We start from the raw sequence: 16,950 nt of genomic DNA on the forward strand, positions 1-16,950 counted from the left end.
ATGAAGATGCAAGTCTACGGAGAGAGCTAGAGAAGAAGAGCTGCTAAGAGGTAGTAATATTAGGAGAGAAGCAGCAGAGGAAGGCAGCAGGCTTCTGGGTGAGGTGGCTTTGGTGGAGAGGAGTGCAGAGTTATCCTGATGTTGTACACAGGGATGTGGCAACAGCAAGGGCCTGGGTTTACTTGCAAAAGTGACAGATCAGCAACTGCAGTGTAACCTAATCCCCCTGCCCTAAGTAGCACATGAGCCTCGAAGCACACCTGAGGCTTCTCTGTACAGGTGTGTACAGGGAGGCACCGAAGCCTCTGTGTACGAGGAGCTGTCTGGACTACTGTAACACTCGCCCTGTGCTGGTGGTTGTGAGTAAACCTCTAACACTGTGAAAAGCCCACTCGTGGAAACCAGTTTTCCTTTTATATCAAGCAAGGCCAATTACATAAAAAGTAGAGAGAATGATGCTGGAAGTTAGACTAACTGCAGCTTACAGAAGAGGAGGAATTTCCTGTTTTGCTGGTGCTTTGAGAAGATGTGGCTAATCCTCGTCTGCAGCAGGCAGAATATCAGTGCAAGAGATCACAACAGATTGCAGTCACAACTTTAATTTCCACTAAGCTCAAACTAGATGAAGTCTTCATCATGGTTGAATGGCAACATTTGGCATATTTTTGCTACAAACTTTGTAGTGCGATTTAGAGCAAATAAGGCAGAAGTGAAGATTGATGGAATTTGCTGATGTAAAACATTTTTATAAATAATAGTTTCATCAGGTATGCGATTTGCCAGTGCCAGTCAGGCTGCATTTGGGATTCGTGTATGGGATTCACTCTGGGGAGAAAAAATGCAGTTAAGCCAGCCCTTCTGGCACAGTGTTGTGTGCTCTGCTGCCTGGCTTTGGGACTCTAAAGTTCTTCAGTGAGGATACTCATCATATAACTGGTTATGTGCTGAAAAGTGTGTTTTACCCAGACACCTGTGCAGAGTGTAAACAGAGGCTGAAAATAGCAGTGTTTTAGAAAGTTGTTCCTTTCTTCTCTTTTGGCCAAGTTTGACGTTTTCATGCTTGTTTAACCACAAAGCCACAATAAAGTGTAGCACTCTTGTCCAACATCCCTGTTCTGAAGTGTTGCACTGGAATGCTTTGTTATAAAATGTTTCCGTTTTAAAGAAGAAAAAGCCACCTCCTACACACAAAAAGAAGCAAAGAGGATATTTGCTGTTTGTTCATAAACTTCCAGAAGACCACAAATGTTTTCATGACTAGGAGAAGTCTTTTGGCAATGATAATTTTGAAAGCTATAAAAGATGAAAAGCTAGAGGTATTCTGAGAAGTGAGAAAAATACATAAACTTGCATCATCTTGCTTTTGAAGCCTGCTGAGTAGAAATGACATAGAGCATCAGGGCTCTTTTTTCTTTGGAGCTTGCTGTGCACTGGGGTGTTGAGGTGGTATAGCATGGGTGGTTAGGTTTATGTCTGGGAAATACCTGTTACCAGGTTTCCCTTGTGATGGTGCAGCATTGTGCAAACACAAAGACGTATGAGCCTTGAAGAGCTTGCAGTCGCTGGCAAGGACTGTTCGCTCCCTGATCTCATTGTGGAATCTATTGTTGGGAAGCAAAGGCAATAAATGGGCTTGCAGTAGCAGATGGGGAATATAAGGCTCTTGTAGTATATACAAAAATATGCCAGAGAGGAGGGGGAGGGAAGGAGTTAGTCTTAGGCATTACTAGTGACTGAGCCATGTTACGGGAAAACAGTGTTTTCCTCTGCCCCTGCACTAAAACCAAAGGAGTTTGGTTTAACAGCAAAAGTAGGATGATGAGTCTGAGTTAATGGTCTTAGGTTTTGGTAAAAGTACTGCAAGAATGTTGGTTGTAGTTTGTCTAGGGAGATGTTGGGTGAAATTCCAGGAGCCTTCTCAGTCAGGTATCTAATGTTACTTGATTTCTTACCTGAACTGCTTGAAGTCCCTTAGGTCCTTAAAAATCCCACCTGGTGTGTCAGCGTTGTGGAAAATAAGAAACTCAAAAAGATAAGGCTGTATCAAAGAACAGGAAGTATCAGGGCTGTTCCCACATGGAGCCGGTGGACGAGAAGTCAGGAACAACAATTATCAACAGATCATGAGGAGAACTTTGCCTTGTGTTAGTCTCAGAAACACAGTCTTGAAGCTGCTTTCCTTTTTCTTAGTACATTCAGAGAGGAAACGCCTTAGAAAGCCAAGTAAACGGCTTCTGGAATATGCAGAAGAATATGATCACTTATTTGCACCCAAGAAAAAATCAAAGAAGGGCCAGGAGCAATTGCAAAAGGTGGGTGAAGGCTAATGTGCTTTTAATGGTTATTACTCTGGGGCTCTGGTCTGCACGTTTTTTGTGAGTTCTTGCTGGTCGAGTGTTCTTGCTGTGTGCAGAGCTGTGCAGGATGAATGTTTTCACCAACATGTTTCGCTATGGTAGGTGAATTCTGTGGTGAGGTCTGAATTTGAAGGAGGTCTTCCTGCACAATGCAGTCCTGACAGAGATACCCTGCGGGGGCCAAGTCCTTTGGTTTCAACTCCATCTTCAACCAAAGAGTCCCCTCCCATCCTTGAAGCAGAGTGTTCCTTCTCAGAACTAGGATCCCATTCCACTGATCAACTTCTAGAAGGACCTTCACATTTTCCAGAGCTGGTGCTGTCTTCCTCGGATGTTTCTGAAGTTTCTGCTTCTCCAGATGCAGAAGAGAGATTCCTGAAATCAGGTAAGTGGGAGGTTGATTCTGCTTCCACAAGTGAACGTATCACAAGTTCAGCGGAAATTGTTACTTTGATCAGCATGAAACGGTTAGTAGCTGTTGATCTGTTAGTTTGTTTTTCCTCTCCTTCATCCAGTGACCATTAGTGGTGCTGGGAAGGTAGAGAGGGCAGGTGCAGTGGGTGACCCAATGAGCTGGATGATTACATTTATGCTACTAGATTTCTCTGTGTGCAGTGGTCCTCCTTAGGTCCCCTTTGTCCAAATTAAGAAATTTACAACTCCTTCTCTGAGTTCTTGCCATCTGTGCTTGCAAACAGTGGCATCCCTTTAGCTTGAAGGTCCGTTGCTGCTGTTAAAACCCTTTGGATGAACATTCCTGTGCTGAGGTTGATATGCAGAGTCTAATCTGCATAGTTCATGGGGTGACCTCTTGCTCTCCTACGGAGCTCAGGGAATTGTAGCACAGAAATCCCTCTGGAGCTTTTTTTCTTAGAGGTGCTAAGCATCTGTAGAAATTGTTGGAGACTTGTACTAGCAGCAAGCCAGGGCCTTAGCTTTCAGTAAGGCACAGTATACAAAGAGTCAGTGTGGTCTGATGGGCTTTTCCCCTTTCCAGTAGAGTCAGTATCAGGGTCTACTTTGCAGCATGTTTGTTCTCTGGTAGTGTCTAAAGACACATTCAGAGTTAAAGCCCTGGTGTGCTGGCTGTGCTAACTTGGAGGGGACACTGTTCTGGTTATAAAGGGCCTACGGTCAAAAAAAATAAACTGAGAAGGGAGCTACAGTCACTGGGAGGTCAGCCTGTTATGTTTGAGGGCAGAGGGATTGCTTTTGGGGGCTTGTGGGTGTCAGATGAAAAGTCAGAGAGGATTAAAGGAGGAGAAACTGGGGATGTGAACCTGGGGTTGGAGATGCAGGAAAACAGTAGAGGGTACAGCAGTGGACACAAAAATCCAGTATGCAGAGGTTGCATAGCTCTTCCCCCTCCTGAGAAAGCTCCCCTCTTGCTGAAGCACCCGGAGCCCAAGCTATGGGCAGAGGCTTGCCTTGGGAACGCTGCTGTGTTGTCCCTGCATTAGGTGTCTCATGCATAAGCAGTGCCTGCAGAAGTGTGTGTCACAGAAGGAATACAGCTGAGGCTGATAAAGCAAGCAGATGAACAGGGTAGGATGGATAGCAAGCTGTTTCTGTGGAGTGTCTTGCACTTAAGGCGTCATCATTTCCTGGTTGTTCTAAGTTCATACTGTCGCCAAAATTAGTGTGGATGAGCCCAGGTATGGCAACTTGTTATCTCCTGAGTGCCAGCAAAAAGCTTGAATAGGAGATGGTGCCGGTTACAGCTAGTTTATTTGGGGTGGGTTTTTTTCCCAGGTAGTTTTAACAGGGAGCATGTGCTTTAGCGTGTTTATTATGCGCAGCATGAATGTTGCTGTGAGTGGCGTGGGAGTAGAGGCAAGGCTGTATTTGTCAGTGGTAAGACTGGCTTATGCCAGATCAAAGTGATTGGGAAATTATGATCTCAGTTGCGCTGCCAGGATGTCTTACCTGCTGGCATTGACTTCATAGTCTCTTCTGTGGGTGGATTTTTGTATTGCACATTGAGGTATGCCTGAAGGTCATGGCAGGCTGTGGTCCATTTTTGTGGAAGTTGTACAGAAACAGGTAATTGACGTCTCTGCCAAAGGAGCTTATGATCCCAAAGACAGGGTGAAGCAGATTGTTTTGAATTGATGGCTGGTATTTACTTAATGATCTTAGTCTAATTGAAGAGAAGAAAACCTCCATTTACCTGATGTGAAGAATTTCATTGCAGGCAACTTCGAAAGCAAGAGACAAAGGAAGCCCACTAAAAAGCTCTTGGAATCCAATGATTTGGACACAGCCTTTATGCCAAAGAAGGAGGAGTGGACTCCCCCAAAGAAGGTACTTTCCAGCTCTCTTGAAAACCAGATAGAAAATGAACCTGGACAGCAGACCCTGCTGACTGAGACACAGTGCAATGGGCTGTGTTTTTTTTGTTGGCGGTGGCCCAGGAGCAAAGGTCCACCCTTCCCAGAGGTGCTTATTGCTGTGTTGTGATGAAGAAATCTGATGAATACAGATGTGTTCCCCACCCATCCCCACTTGTAATGGAGATTGGGTAGTTTTGGCTGTAAAATCTCTACTCTTCATTGATTTATATGGAAAAGAAGTCATCTGGATGCTGGCTGGGAAGGTGTGAGCAGAAATGTTCTGTGCAGAGGCTTTCTGTCACTGTTACATTGCAGTGAAGCTTGAGCTTGAACCTAAGGCTTTTCCGTCAGATTTCCTCTGAGCAGTGTTTCTTTTGTTACCTTCCCAAGTGAGCCGCTGAATGGTGTGTAAGTGCAGAGCTTGTAGCAGGATAGAAGCTTGAGTAGTATCACATGTATACGGTGCTTGGTGCAGATTTTTAAAGAAAATGCTGCTCTTTGCTAAATATGAAATATTCAGTGACATGGTTTGGAAAAAAGCAACTTTTAAACTACTCTTTCAGGTGGTGTATCTGGACAAGACTTGTTGCCGCTGTTTCTAAGGTTGATGAATAACAGTTTTCCTCATTTCCTTTTTCTCTCTCTGTGTGGCACAGTCTTAATACAATTATCATGGTTGCAGTAATGCAAAAGCCAGTGTATCTCAGTCTTAAGCTTCATAAAAGTGTAAAGCCAGAAGAGAGTGTCTCTTCCGAGCAGCTTACAGGGTGTTAGCAGCCTTTTTGGGGGAGCACAGGAAACAGTGGATGATGCTGGTGAGCACAAGACACAGCAGACTTGACATTCCTCCCTGCCCAGAGACTGACTTTTCCACGTGGGATCTGTCACACACACAAAACAAATGTTTTCTTGAAAAGTCTCTAATGACTGATGAATTCATGACCTGAACTGTAAGTTACACTTTGCAGTCATTCATAAAGGTTCTGAGTGACTGAAGCATGTGCATTGCTGATCTGCATCTGGTGACTTGACTCTGTTATGTATTTGTAGGGCACTGGCCCTTCAGAGAGCGACAGCTCTGAGCTCTACTCACCAGCCCACTTCTCAGACCTGGGAGAAGGTAAGTGGAGGCAGGGCTGTGGGGGTAAGCTGTTGGTGACATTTTGGGTCAGTGCCTGTGGCTGTGTGTGTGTATGTGTGTGAGATCTTGCATGTCCTGGGCTCACAGAGGGTGTTTGCCTCAGGTGAGGCAGTGGCAGGAGAAATAGGTACTGAGATTGTTTATCCAAGATACTGTTATGTCTTTGATTTCCCTATGGAAATTGGAGATGGTGGGTTCATCTTTCCATGAGAGGATGTTCACTTCTCATTCACGGTCTGGGTGCTTGAAGGAAACTCATCAGCACAAGTTCTGTACCAATACGCTGTCTTTTCTCTGATGACATGCTGGGACCAGGCTCAACAGTGGCTGCCCTGTCCCATGGACAGCTGTGCAGTTGCACTGTATTCCCTCCCTGTCTGCTGTTGAATCGCATTGGTATTGACATAAGGAAGTTTTTGTTGCAGTACAGTGGGAGGAGGTAGTTATCAGCATTTGATTAGCAGTTTAAGCTTTGTGTTGGTAACATTTCTTTTTTTCTGCTGGGGGGGCTGTCTCAGGAAAGTCAGTGATACTGTTGCAGGACAGAGGGCAGGCTGCCTGAGGCTAGTATTGCCCCAGTCCTTATGCCCTCAAACACAGTGGGGGACCCAGCCTTTAGCGCTCAGAAAGATTGTAGAACTTGCTGATGTCACCTGTAGCAAGGGAATTATTTCTTCATTTTCCTTGAGTGGTCTTTCTATTGCATCCCAGCTTCTGAAAAGCTCTTGGAGAAGCAGCGGAAGCGGAAGAGACAGCGCCACTCCTCTGCTGCAATGCATTCCAAGAAGGAGAGAAATGAGGAGGGGCTGGGGGAGACCCCACACTCTGAGGTACTGTTGGGTCTTCCTACGTGCTGTCATCGCTATAACATGTCTGCTACTTCCCAGGGCACTTTGCAGAGCCTAGACCAGGTCATCTTTGGCTGGCTGGTGTGTCAGTTGGGAGTTTGTCCCACTGATAGTTACATGAGTTGGGGTTGAAGCTGAAGATACCACCTTGATTTAGTAGCTGTTTTGTGATGACTGCTTAACTCAGGTGCAATTTTTAAGCTGCTACTCAGCTAATCCTCCAGGAGAGAGGTTGTTCTGATCTGATAGAATCCGATCAGAACAGGATCTGATGGATCCAGGTTTTGCCTGGCATCTTGCTTTGCACTTCCGAAGGTCTAACTGCTGTAAAAGGTCTTCTCTGGTGGTGGTGGTGGTGGTGTGAATCTTGCCCTTTTTTGCACCAGTATGAAGCACAAGCACTAGACTGTGGACTTCAACCCCTTCTTCCACTTGCCCCTGCATGCCAGGGTGAGCTAAGAACCATGTTGGAGGGGATGGGGGGGACTGTCTGTGACTGCTCACAGGAACCTCTGATTACATTCTGCCGTCCAGCAGAAAGGAATAACTGGGGCAACTCCCTTCTGCTGCATTCCAGCAGAGTTGGTGTACAAGTATATCTGACAAGCACATTTTGCCTTTTAGGAATGAGCCAGGTATCATCAAGTGTAGGGGAAGCAAGACTTTTCCTGGGAGAGGCGGGACACCACTGGGCCTCTCACCATCGCCTCTCACTTCCAGTGGCCCAGGTTCAGCAGCAGGCTGTTCTGTCAGGATAGTCAGTATGTATTTCAGGAGCCAATTATAGACATATATTGTTATATTTGTTGTTGTTATACAGCTTCCAGGAGAGCACAAACTTCACATCACTTTGTCTGAGCAGTGCCAGCCACCCTGCTGCTACTGCTCTTTGAAAAGGTTGTTTCTGATGGGGGTGGTAAAGTGGGGTAATACCCCTGGGCTGTGCAAGCCATCCTGTGATGGTGTTAATGCTCTTTCTGAAGTGTGCTCATCTGGAATCATGTTTGAAAGAAACTCGTACAAATATCTTTGCCAGTGCTGGGGGGCAGTTAACACTGTCTCTTTTAGGTACCCACTAAGAGACTGGCTCAACTCCAAGCCAGCAAATTCTTTGTGAATCTTTTATAGGGAAGATAAGAGGGGACAACTCAGAGCAGCAAAGTAGCTAGGCCATGTCTCTGAATCCTGCACCCACCATTCACTGCACAGGAAACTCAGGGAGTCTTAACTGCCTCCAGCCTTTGACATGTGTGTTGAGTACCTGAAGTTAGGTATGGTAAACCATGCCCAAAAAAAAAAAATAAAAAATGGCAAGACTTGGCACCTTTTGCCAGCATCCATTTCTCTGATTATGTCTCTTGAGCCACTGTGGTGAGAATGTTCACCCCTTGGCTTAGCTGAGTTCATGGGTACTGGTGAATATTGCGGTGCAGTGGGAATGCAATTGGGCTTTTATGTGGAATTTGGACCATGCTGGTCCCTAAGTAATTTGCCACTCACCAGGCAAGAAACTGCACTTTGCGCTGAACGGTGCTAGAAGAGAAGCCTTGGATCCAGCTGCTTTCAGAGGAAAACAGGGCAGAGGATACCTTGTCTGCCTGGGCTGAACTAAGCAGCTTTTTCTGTCCTTGCCTGTCTGTGGAGCCAGGAGTGCAAGTTTACGACATCAGGGCAGGAAGAGACTGAGAGAAGGGGATGGAAAATACTGTTGAAATAGTTGTCAAGGTTGTGAGCCAAGGTCAGGCTGTGCTAAAGAACAGGCCAGGCATTTGTGGATGTGCCAGATACAGCAGCAGAGATAGCTCTGGAAGAAGACCCAAGATGACGAGACCTGCCCTCTATAGGAAGTGTGTGGTTTTGCAGTGCTCATTCTGGGTAGGGGAAGGAGGGGCAACAGTGTGGCAGGTTCTTTAGAGTCATGGCCTTGAACGGCAATTCCCTTCTCCCTGTTCACAAAGCACAAGTATGTGCCCTTGCCCATCCTGCCTAGCTCTGACATTCCCTTCCCTGTGCGGTTCTGGGAGCATTGATTAAAATAAGGCCACAGTCCTGGTGTGCAAGACATGCAGATCGGCCAGCTGTTTACAGAACCAAATAGGATGAGTTTAGGCTGAAAGAGCAGGTCTAGAGCGTGCTGTGCCACACTGGGGAGTGTGGGCCCAGTTGTTAAGGTAGCATTTCTACTAGCATATGCTTTCAGATCTGAAGAGGGAGTTGCTGGTTAATGTTACATGACTCCTGAACGCATTTTAGTCTCCCATTCCATTAACACATAAAACATGGCCATCGGGGTTCAAACCAAGGAGTCCTAGCAGCCGTGGTAGGCAGTGGCCAGAAGGATGGAAAGAAACCAGTTCTAAATCCCTCATACCTTTGTCTGTAGCTAATCTGAGTATGTCCTCTTCCTTCCAAAACACTGTCTTGAAACCTTAGCTACAGCAGAAAGCTAGTGCCACTGACCACAGGATGTGTGGTGCTTGTTCACCAGCGCCCTGCCCCTCCTGACAGGGACCTCAGTTACTACAGGAGGGGCTGAGCTCATTTTGTCTGTAACACTGGGGCCCAGCATAAGCAGAAGCTGACGTCGTTTGCCCATACCAATAGCTGATTAACCCTGCTCTTGTTCTTTGTTACAGTGACCCCTGCAACCCTGAGGTCACTGCTGAGCTGAGCAGAAGAGGGAGCACCTATGTAGGAATAGGAGGACCTGAGCTATACCCAGTCCTTGGAGCACTGATTGCCAGTGCTGCTCCTGGAGCATTCCAGGAGCCAAAGCAAGTGTTTGGGCCAGAGGACTGCCTTGCAGCAGACTACATAATTCCTAGCAGAAATACAGCTGCAGGAGCAGAAGTATCATAGCAGTTAGCTTGAGAAGGTGCTGTTGCATATAGAGGCAAAGAAAGATGGCTGTTGTGTTAGATGGTCTCTTTACCAATGCTATAGTGACCTTTCTCTTCCCTCTGCCAGGGCGGTGTAGTAGAGTGGCAGCAGCTTATGTGTCCCTTGTCAGTATTTCCTCAGGCTGCATTGCTGCCAGCCTTCCAGTGAGATTGTGACCATAGTATGTAGGCTGCACACTGTATGGTATGTTAAACTGGCAGTAGTTTGTAGCTGGGACTTTGCTTTTATTTGTGCTCAATAAAGGCAACTTACACCATTCATCTTTGTATTGTGTGCTTTAATGTACTGTCAGTGCACCTGTGCATCATTGCTCCATAGAACTCACATGGCTTTAAAATGTCCCCAAATAAAAGCATACTGCTACATTCAGGGAATGGGAAACAAAAAAACAAAACAAAACAAAAACAACAAACAAACAAACAAACAAAAAAAAAAACCAAACAAACAAAAAAAACAACAAAAAAAAAAACCACAACAAAAAAAAACCACCAAAACAGAACAAAAGGCAAATGAAACATCAGGAAACTTCAGGTTCTTGGCAGATCTTTATGTCCTTCTTTTGCCCAGACTAATAATGTGTTCAGAGGCCATTCAGTTCAGCTTATAAGCTTTAGTAGTACCACAACCCACACTGAAACTGTCCCATACAGAAATTGATGCAAAGCGCACTCTCATGATTGTTAGGTGAGCTGCTGCTCCTGCCAGCAGTTTGAATTCCTTACAAGGTCTGTCAGGTGTACAGTTTGTCTTCGGTCATGCACTGCGTATGGCTCGGTCACACAGGGAGGAACTGGCAGCTGTGCCCTGCGATCGGTCAGCTAGCTGCAGTGAAGTGGGATATTAAAAAATGGCAGAGTCCTTAAAATATTCTTGCTCAAAGCACTTAGCTAAAGGCATCACTTTGGTGCAACATTAATGGCCCTTAAGGCACACCCACTCTGGAGTGGCAGCTGGAGCTGATGAGACCACTGAAGTGTTGCCAGGAGACTGGGAAGCTGGTGGGAGGGTGTTTCCTAGCTCTTAGTTGGTTGTCGTGACAAAAGTGAAGGCAGTGCTCTCACATACAACTCCAGGACAGCAGTGTCTTGTGATAGAAACAAGTCTGTAGGATACTTGTTGCTTTCTTCCCCTCTAACAGTGTCTGGGCAGGTCCCATGGACTCCTCAGAAGGTGCCCTTCTACCTTGGGGAGCATTATGGCAGGATCCCTGACCTGGCCCGTGAGGGAGTGGTTGGGCCTTTGTCATTTGAAGCTCCGCTTTTCAGCGGGATGCCTTTTCAGCAGTATATGTTATGGTCAGTGCTGTGATACGTGTGCAGGACAGATACTTATGAAAGCCTCACTACCCCGGGCAGGATGGTGGTGTAAATGCCCTGCTGCACTGTTCACTTTGATGTTGGCCAGCTAGTTTATACTAACACAGGCCTTGAGTACCTACATACCTGTATTTTACATGGGTTAGGACAAGCTGAGACAAGTGTGGGTCTTGCTGGGTGACAATTGCAATAAAGGTAGTTTGAAGTTTTTCATCTGCGTTTCCAGTTCAAGCAGACATTAGCATGCAAGATTCTTCAGACTATTCCAGCCTACCTGATTTGTTTCTATGCCGGGCAATACCTTTCTTCTTCAGCCATGAAGTCTTCCTCAGAGAGGGGCTATGCACCGGAGAATAATTGTGTTGTGTGTGTATTTTTTAATGATCTAGTAAACTAAGAGCTCTTTCATTTCTTTTAAGTCTTTCGGTGGAACTGTATGGGGGATGTTCTCTCCAGGGTGGGTAACACACAGATCAACTGCCAAACCATTTATGTGCTTAAGGGCTGAATTTGTAGTTTCCAAGTCAGGACAGGAACTACTGACAGCCTTGATTCTGGATTTCTTTTTTAAAGGGGGAGACATCAGTTCATGGAACTGCTGCAAGCCCCAAAGAGGGTAATGAAGAAGGGTCAGAGAACGACCATGGAGTGCCTTCATCCAAAAAGATGCAGGGGGAGCGTGGAGGAGGAGCAGCTCTCAAGGAGAACGTGTGTCAGGTAGTGTCCTTGAAGAAATCTCTTTGAAACCTTTACCACTGTAAAGTGTTTTTGTGTAAGTTCTGGGATGCACTAGTACCCTAGATAAGCCTGGGTAGCTTTAAGGTGCTTATTATAGAATTAACCAGCTTTTTGTGGCTCTGAATTGAGCCTTTCCTCCTGCTAAAGTTCACAGATGTTAGGGGGAGATATGACGAACGTAGGATTCATTTTAACTGATGAATGCAGGGACTGGATGGCAAATGGCAGTGGTGATACACAAACCACCTGAATTTACTGACACCAGAAAGCCAGCATTTTTCTGTAGGGGTCTCTGCTGGCAGTCCTGGCCAGCACACAGATTGTTGCTGTCTGGGCTGAGTTGGGGAAGGAGGTTGCTCAGAGCTGACACGGTGCTTCCTTCCCCGCAGATCTGCGAGAAGCCAGGGGAGTTGTTGCTGTGTGAGGCGCAGTGCTGTGGTGCTTTCCACCTGCAGTGCCTTGGGCTCTCCGAGATGCCAAAGGGCAAATTCATCTGCAATGAGTGTTCTACAGGTATGGGCAGCTTTTGTGAGTTCGGGCTGTTTGCTTCATGCTTACCTGATGCTTCTTTTGCTGTGGTGATTGATGTGCCTGTAGTAAGGCCGCTAACTGGCTCTCAGTCCTCTGATTATTGATTTGATTAACTGATCTTATTGTTGATTCAAGCATGTGGGGTGTGAAGAATTGAATGTCCAGGATCTGGTGGGAAAGAGAAGGGGAAATTATTCTCTGAGACTAGGGAGATAGGGCTGGTGGGGAGGATGACTCTGGAGCAGGCTGGAAAGAGAGGAGTGTCTGAGCAGGGTTGTTGATTTTTGGTTTTCATCATATTCTTCCCTGGCCTGAAATCACAGCTATAATAGTGGGGTTTTTTGATCTGGAGTTTTATTGCAACTGCAGGCAAAACCAGCCTGCTGCAGAGACCTGGGCTTTGGGATGGGTACAGCAGGTTGGGAAGTTGTGCTGTGCTAATATGCAGCCTGGTGGAAGTGTCAGGTCTTCATGTAGCATTTCTTTGTGACTGGTGTTACATCTGCTGCTCTTTCTCCAGGGGTCCATACCTGCTTTGTGTGCAAGAGCTGTGGGGAAGATGTAAAACGGTGCTTGCTGCCCCTCTGTGGGAAGTATTACCATGAAGCGTGCATACAAAAATACCCACCCACAGTCATGCAGAACAAGGGCTTCCGATGCTCCCTGCACATATGCATGACTTGTCATGCTGCTAACCCAGCAAACATCTCTGCATCTAAAGGTACCAAAGTCTTCTAGGGTGGTATAGGGGATGCAGTTCAAAGTTTTTTCTTTGTTTCATATCTACTGTGCAGTTACCTGGTCCACTGGTTCTTTATGCAGATTTTCTGTCGTTGCCACAGTGCTTGCTGTAGTGTTTGCTGAGGAATAGCTTCTCTGGGGAGTGGAAGGGCCGGTGTCGACCTACGAGGTTGCTGCTCATCAGCACTCCTGGTGGTCAAACCCGGCAGCTAAAATGTTCTCCTCTGTCCAGACGCTTGGATGGCTGCACGTCCAGCGATGCCATATGCCTCTCTGGGTTTTTGAATAAGTCTCTGGAGCTGTGCGAACACTCTCATGTTTCTCCTACGTACTTTTCACTGTGCTAGTGCTACAGATGGTGCCTGCTTAGCAGCACTGGCTATCAAGGCAACAGCATAGAGAGCACTGTAGTAAAAACGATGACATTGCCCTAGTTTTCTTTTTTTTTATAATGCAGACTCTTGTCTTGTAGCAGTGACAGCCTTAGGCTAAGCTTCTCAGACAAACATTTGTATGAGCTGTTTGCAGCAATACCTTGACCTTTATCTCACATGATTAAACTTAACTTTTGTGTGATTGCCTTGTATTTTTTCTTCTAAAGCTGCCTTTCTTTAAATCCTTGGTATCTTAAGACAAGTGACAATAAGACCAGCTCTATTTTTATCCTCAGGGTCTGTGTTAAAGTTATCTTTTTTCTCCCATGTATCAGTATTTGATGTAGAAGACAACACTAAGACCTAAAGCCCACAGCCGACCACTTCCCTACTCAACATTTGCATTGTGTTCCTCTGGCTGCTGCTTCTTGGTAGTCAGATTTACCCCTTTCCTCCTAGCTCTTCTCCCTATTTATAGTCTCCTGTGAGGAACTGAAAACAGGCTCTCAAAAACCTTGGATAAATTAAGCTTGCAGGCAATTCTGAATTCTCTGTTCTGGAATTTCAGGGTAAAATCTGATAAAGCGAAGGGGCAAGTGCCGATGTTTTCAGAAGCTACACGGATTGGTTTCATTATGTGCAGCTAAGCACTTGGGACGCCCCTTCTGTAATTACTGTCTGAGCTGATTTACTAATTATTTGTGTATGATAGGAAGCAGTCCTAGTCTATGAACTCTTGAACTGTTTCTGCACAGCATGCAGGAAGTTTTTTCATTTCTAAATAATACAATTTTATGTTATATACAAATATATATAAAATATATTTATAATTTTATATATAGTTTATGATATTAATTTAATAGAAACCTAGTGAGTATATCATGGGTGGTCTATAAAAATTAAAAGTCAGTTTCCTTTTCCAAAGACCACATGTGGTTGCTCGTTTTGAGCTTAGGTATCAGTAGAGACTAGTTTTGGCAGGAAACAAAAAGTTGTCCTCCTTTAGAGGTTCACTGTGTTTCTGACACGTTCTGGTGCTAGGTCGCTTGATGCGCTGTGTGCGGTGTCCAGTTGCGTACCACTCCAACGACTTCTGCCTCGCTGCTGGGTCTGTGGTCCTTGCCTCCAACAGCATCATCTGCCCCAATCACTTCACTGCACGGAGGGGCTGCCGCAACCACGAGCACGTCAACGTCAGCTGGTGCTTTGTCTGCTCAGAAGGTGAGACGGTCTGCGCTGGGTCCCCTGTCACCCAGGAATGACCTGACAAGGAGTTGTTAGAGCAGGCAGGAGCTTTACCCATCCAAAGTGTGCTAGTAAGAACTGCAGAGAACAGATTGCCTTCCTATCCCATCTCCATTTAAGACCAGTTTCAGGCTAGGACTTTTTCTGGATCTTCTGCAGCATGAGTAGGGCATAACTTTTGAAAAGGGTTTGTGAGAGCGTGTCGTGCCCTTTTCTCAGTGGTGTCTGTCTGGAAGTTTGGAGTCCAGGGCTTCTGCACAACGACTCTGATAAATGCCTCCTCCTTTTCTTTGCAGGGGGCAGCCTTTTATGCTGTGAGTCGTGCCCAGCTGCGTTTCACCGTGAGTGTCTAAACATTGAGATGCCAGAGGGAAGCTGGTATTGTAATGATTGCAAGGCAGGCAAAAAGCCACACTACAAGGAAGTAGTCTGGGTGAAAGTTGGGCGCTACAGGTAGGTGAAGGTAGAACAGACTTGTCCCCATCACTTCTTCATGCGCAGTGCTCATGGTGATTGAGGTGAGAAGCTGCTCCTCTCTGCAGGGTACAGTGCAGCAGCCTCTGGCTTTTTTGCATGCATGTAGCAGCTGGTAAAATGCGTGCTTTCCTCCTCCAGTGGCCTCTTGTCTCCCCACCAGCCTTGCTGGTAGCCCTCACACACTTTTGCCCATGTCCCCATGTAGTAGCATACTTCTGAGCTGGTTGGAAGTGGGGAAGCCAGGAGTTTCATCTGCCCTTCCCTGTCTTGCAGGTGGTGGCCAGCTGAGATTTGCCATCCTAGGACAATTCCTGTCAACATCCAGAAAATGAAACATGACATCGGTGAGTTCCCTGTGCTGTTCTTCGGCTCCAAGGATTACCTGTGGACCCACCAGGCCCGTGTGTTCCCTTACATGGAAGGTGATGTCAGCAGCAAAGACAAGATGGGGAAGGGCGTGGATGGCATATACAAGAAAGGTAACTTGTCTTCATCCAGGGAGGTACATGATCTTTCTCATTTCATTCCCATTTGGAGAAGTGGCATTCTTGTAACAGAGAAAAATGTCATCTTAGAGCTAAAGTGAAATTAAATTTGTCGAATGAGCTGCTGCTTATCTATCATCCAGCACACTCAGAATGTTCATTGGTCTGATGACTCCCAGAGAGGGAGAAGAGTGTGCAGATCTTGAATGTTTCTCCAGCTCTGACACAGCTGCTCGAAATCTGAGTGAACTGCGAATTTGTCATCTTCCCTGTGTCTAATACAGTCATTATCTGTGTATAAAAATGCAGCTGCGTGATACCTCTGCCCAAAAGCAGGCACAGCTAGCTGACAGTTTGGATGCTTCATCACCCATGGGCAGGTCCCCTACTGTAACTGCTGTGACTGCCCTTCTCTGCTGCATTGGCCTTTTTCTCACCCCCCCTCTGGTGAACCTCTGCCTCTGAAGTACGTGGTCAGGGAGGTTTGCTTGTGGATCTGTGAGCACTGGGTGGACACCAGCAGCCCAGCTCCATGTGAGTGGAGGATGTTCCTCCTAACATAGCCTGTTCTCTTGCTTAGCTCTCCAGGAAGCTGCAGTAAGATTTGAAGAGTTGAAGGCACAGAAAGAACTGAGACAGCTTCAAGAAGACAAAAAGAACGACAAGAAACCTCCTCCCTACAAACACATCAAGGTGAGGGCAAGTCAGAGGGACAGGTGCACAAGAGGAGTCTTGAGCTGTCAGTGCAGGTGACTTAGAGGTATACAGAAACATTTCTACTGTTTGGGCATCTGGCTGCATTTGAAGGTTACTTTGGTCCTCTTGGCATCTTCAGTCATCCTTTAGAGAAGGTATTCATATATGCACAGAGCTGTATGGACACAGGACACCAGTAATAGAGGTACTCTTGATTTACTGGAACAGATCTGGACATCTCTGTGCTGTTCGATGTCAGTTGTGTGATCTGAAGGAAGTGTGTCTCTACTGTGGGAGCTCAGGGGACACTGCTAGTAATATGCAATATGCTGAAGTACTGTGTGCTACTGATGGCAAGGTGGGGATCCCAGGTGGTGAAGGTAGGAGGAGGAGGAGATGGTCAGGATGCAGTGGAGCAGGGCAGTGTGGAGGATGGTAGCCCACTGTATCTTGTTTCATCTCTGCTACTGTTATATCTTGGTGTATCAGTTAGTGACTGATCAGGAATACTAAAGCAGATTTATATGCTAGAGTATCAGGCCTCTTGCTGAGGTTTGGGAAACTCTTCATGTTTAGGGCTGTATTTTGAGGTAGAATTGGAGCGACAGTAGAAGTCCTACAGGATTAAGGTGACTTGAGAGGAGACTTGGGGCATGTGGGTGCATATGCTTGAGATGTGGATCCAGACTGATCAAAAACCCAGTGACTTGGGGACTGTGTTCTTTCTTCATTGCCTGTCTGCTCCTTCCCTTTTTTATGAGGCAAAT

The 16,950-nt window shown here is 46.2% G+C and overlaps 1 protein-coding gene across 7 annotated transcripts in view; it reads left to right on the plus strand.

Annotated features, from left to right (window-relative positions):
• Nucleotides 1-16,950, plus strand: part of NSD1 (nuclear receptor binding SET domain protein 1) — a 65,989-nt gene that overhangs the window by 27,785 nt on the left and 21,254 nt on the right. For all 7 annotated transcript variants that reach the window (XM_042790270.1, XM_042790268.1, XM_042790269.1 and 4 more), the window contains exons 6-17: nucleotides 2,191-2,312; nucleotides 2,460-2,742; nucleotides 4,552-4,661; nucleotides 5,741-5,810; nucleotides 6,543-6,661; nucleotides 11,470-11,613; nucleotides 12,024-12,147; nucleotides 12,686-12,886; nucleotides 14,322-14,501; nucleotides 14,822-14,978; nucleotides 15,276-15,481; nucleotides 16,068-16,180. In XM_042790270.1, coding sequence (XP_042646204.1) covers nucleotides 2,191-2,312; nucleotides 2,460-2,742; nucleotides 4,552-4,661; nucleotides 5,741-5,810; nucleotides 6,543-6,661; nucleotides 11,470-11,613; nucleotides 12,024-12,147; nucleotides 12,686-12,886; nucleotides 14,322-14,501; nucleotides 14,822-14,978; nucleotides 15,276-15,481; nucleotides 16,068-16,180 — 1,829 coding nt within the window. The remainder of the gene's footprint in view (nucleotides 1-2,190; nucleotides 2,313-2,459; nucleotides 2,743-4,551; nucleotides 4,662-5,740; nucleotides 5,811-6,542; nucleotides 6,662-11,469; nucleotides 11,614-12,023; nucleotides 12,148-12,685; nucleotides 12,887-14,321; nucleotides 14,502-14,821; nucleotides 14,979-15,275; nucleotides 15,482-16,067; nucleotides 16,181-16,950) is intronic.

This window comes from Tyto alba, unplaced genomic scaffold (assembly GCF_018691265.1).
Source record: "Tyto alba isolate M040663 unplaced genomic scaffold, T.alba_DEE_v4.0 Super-Scaffold_17, whole genome shotgun sequence".
In the NCBI taxonomy this organism is placed as follows: Eukaryota; Metazoa; Chordata; class Aves; order Strigiformes; family Tytonidae; genus Tyto; species Tyto alba.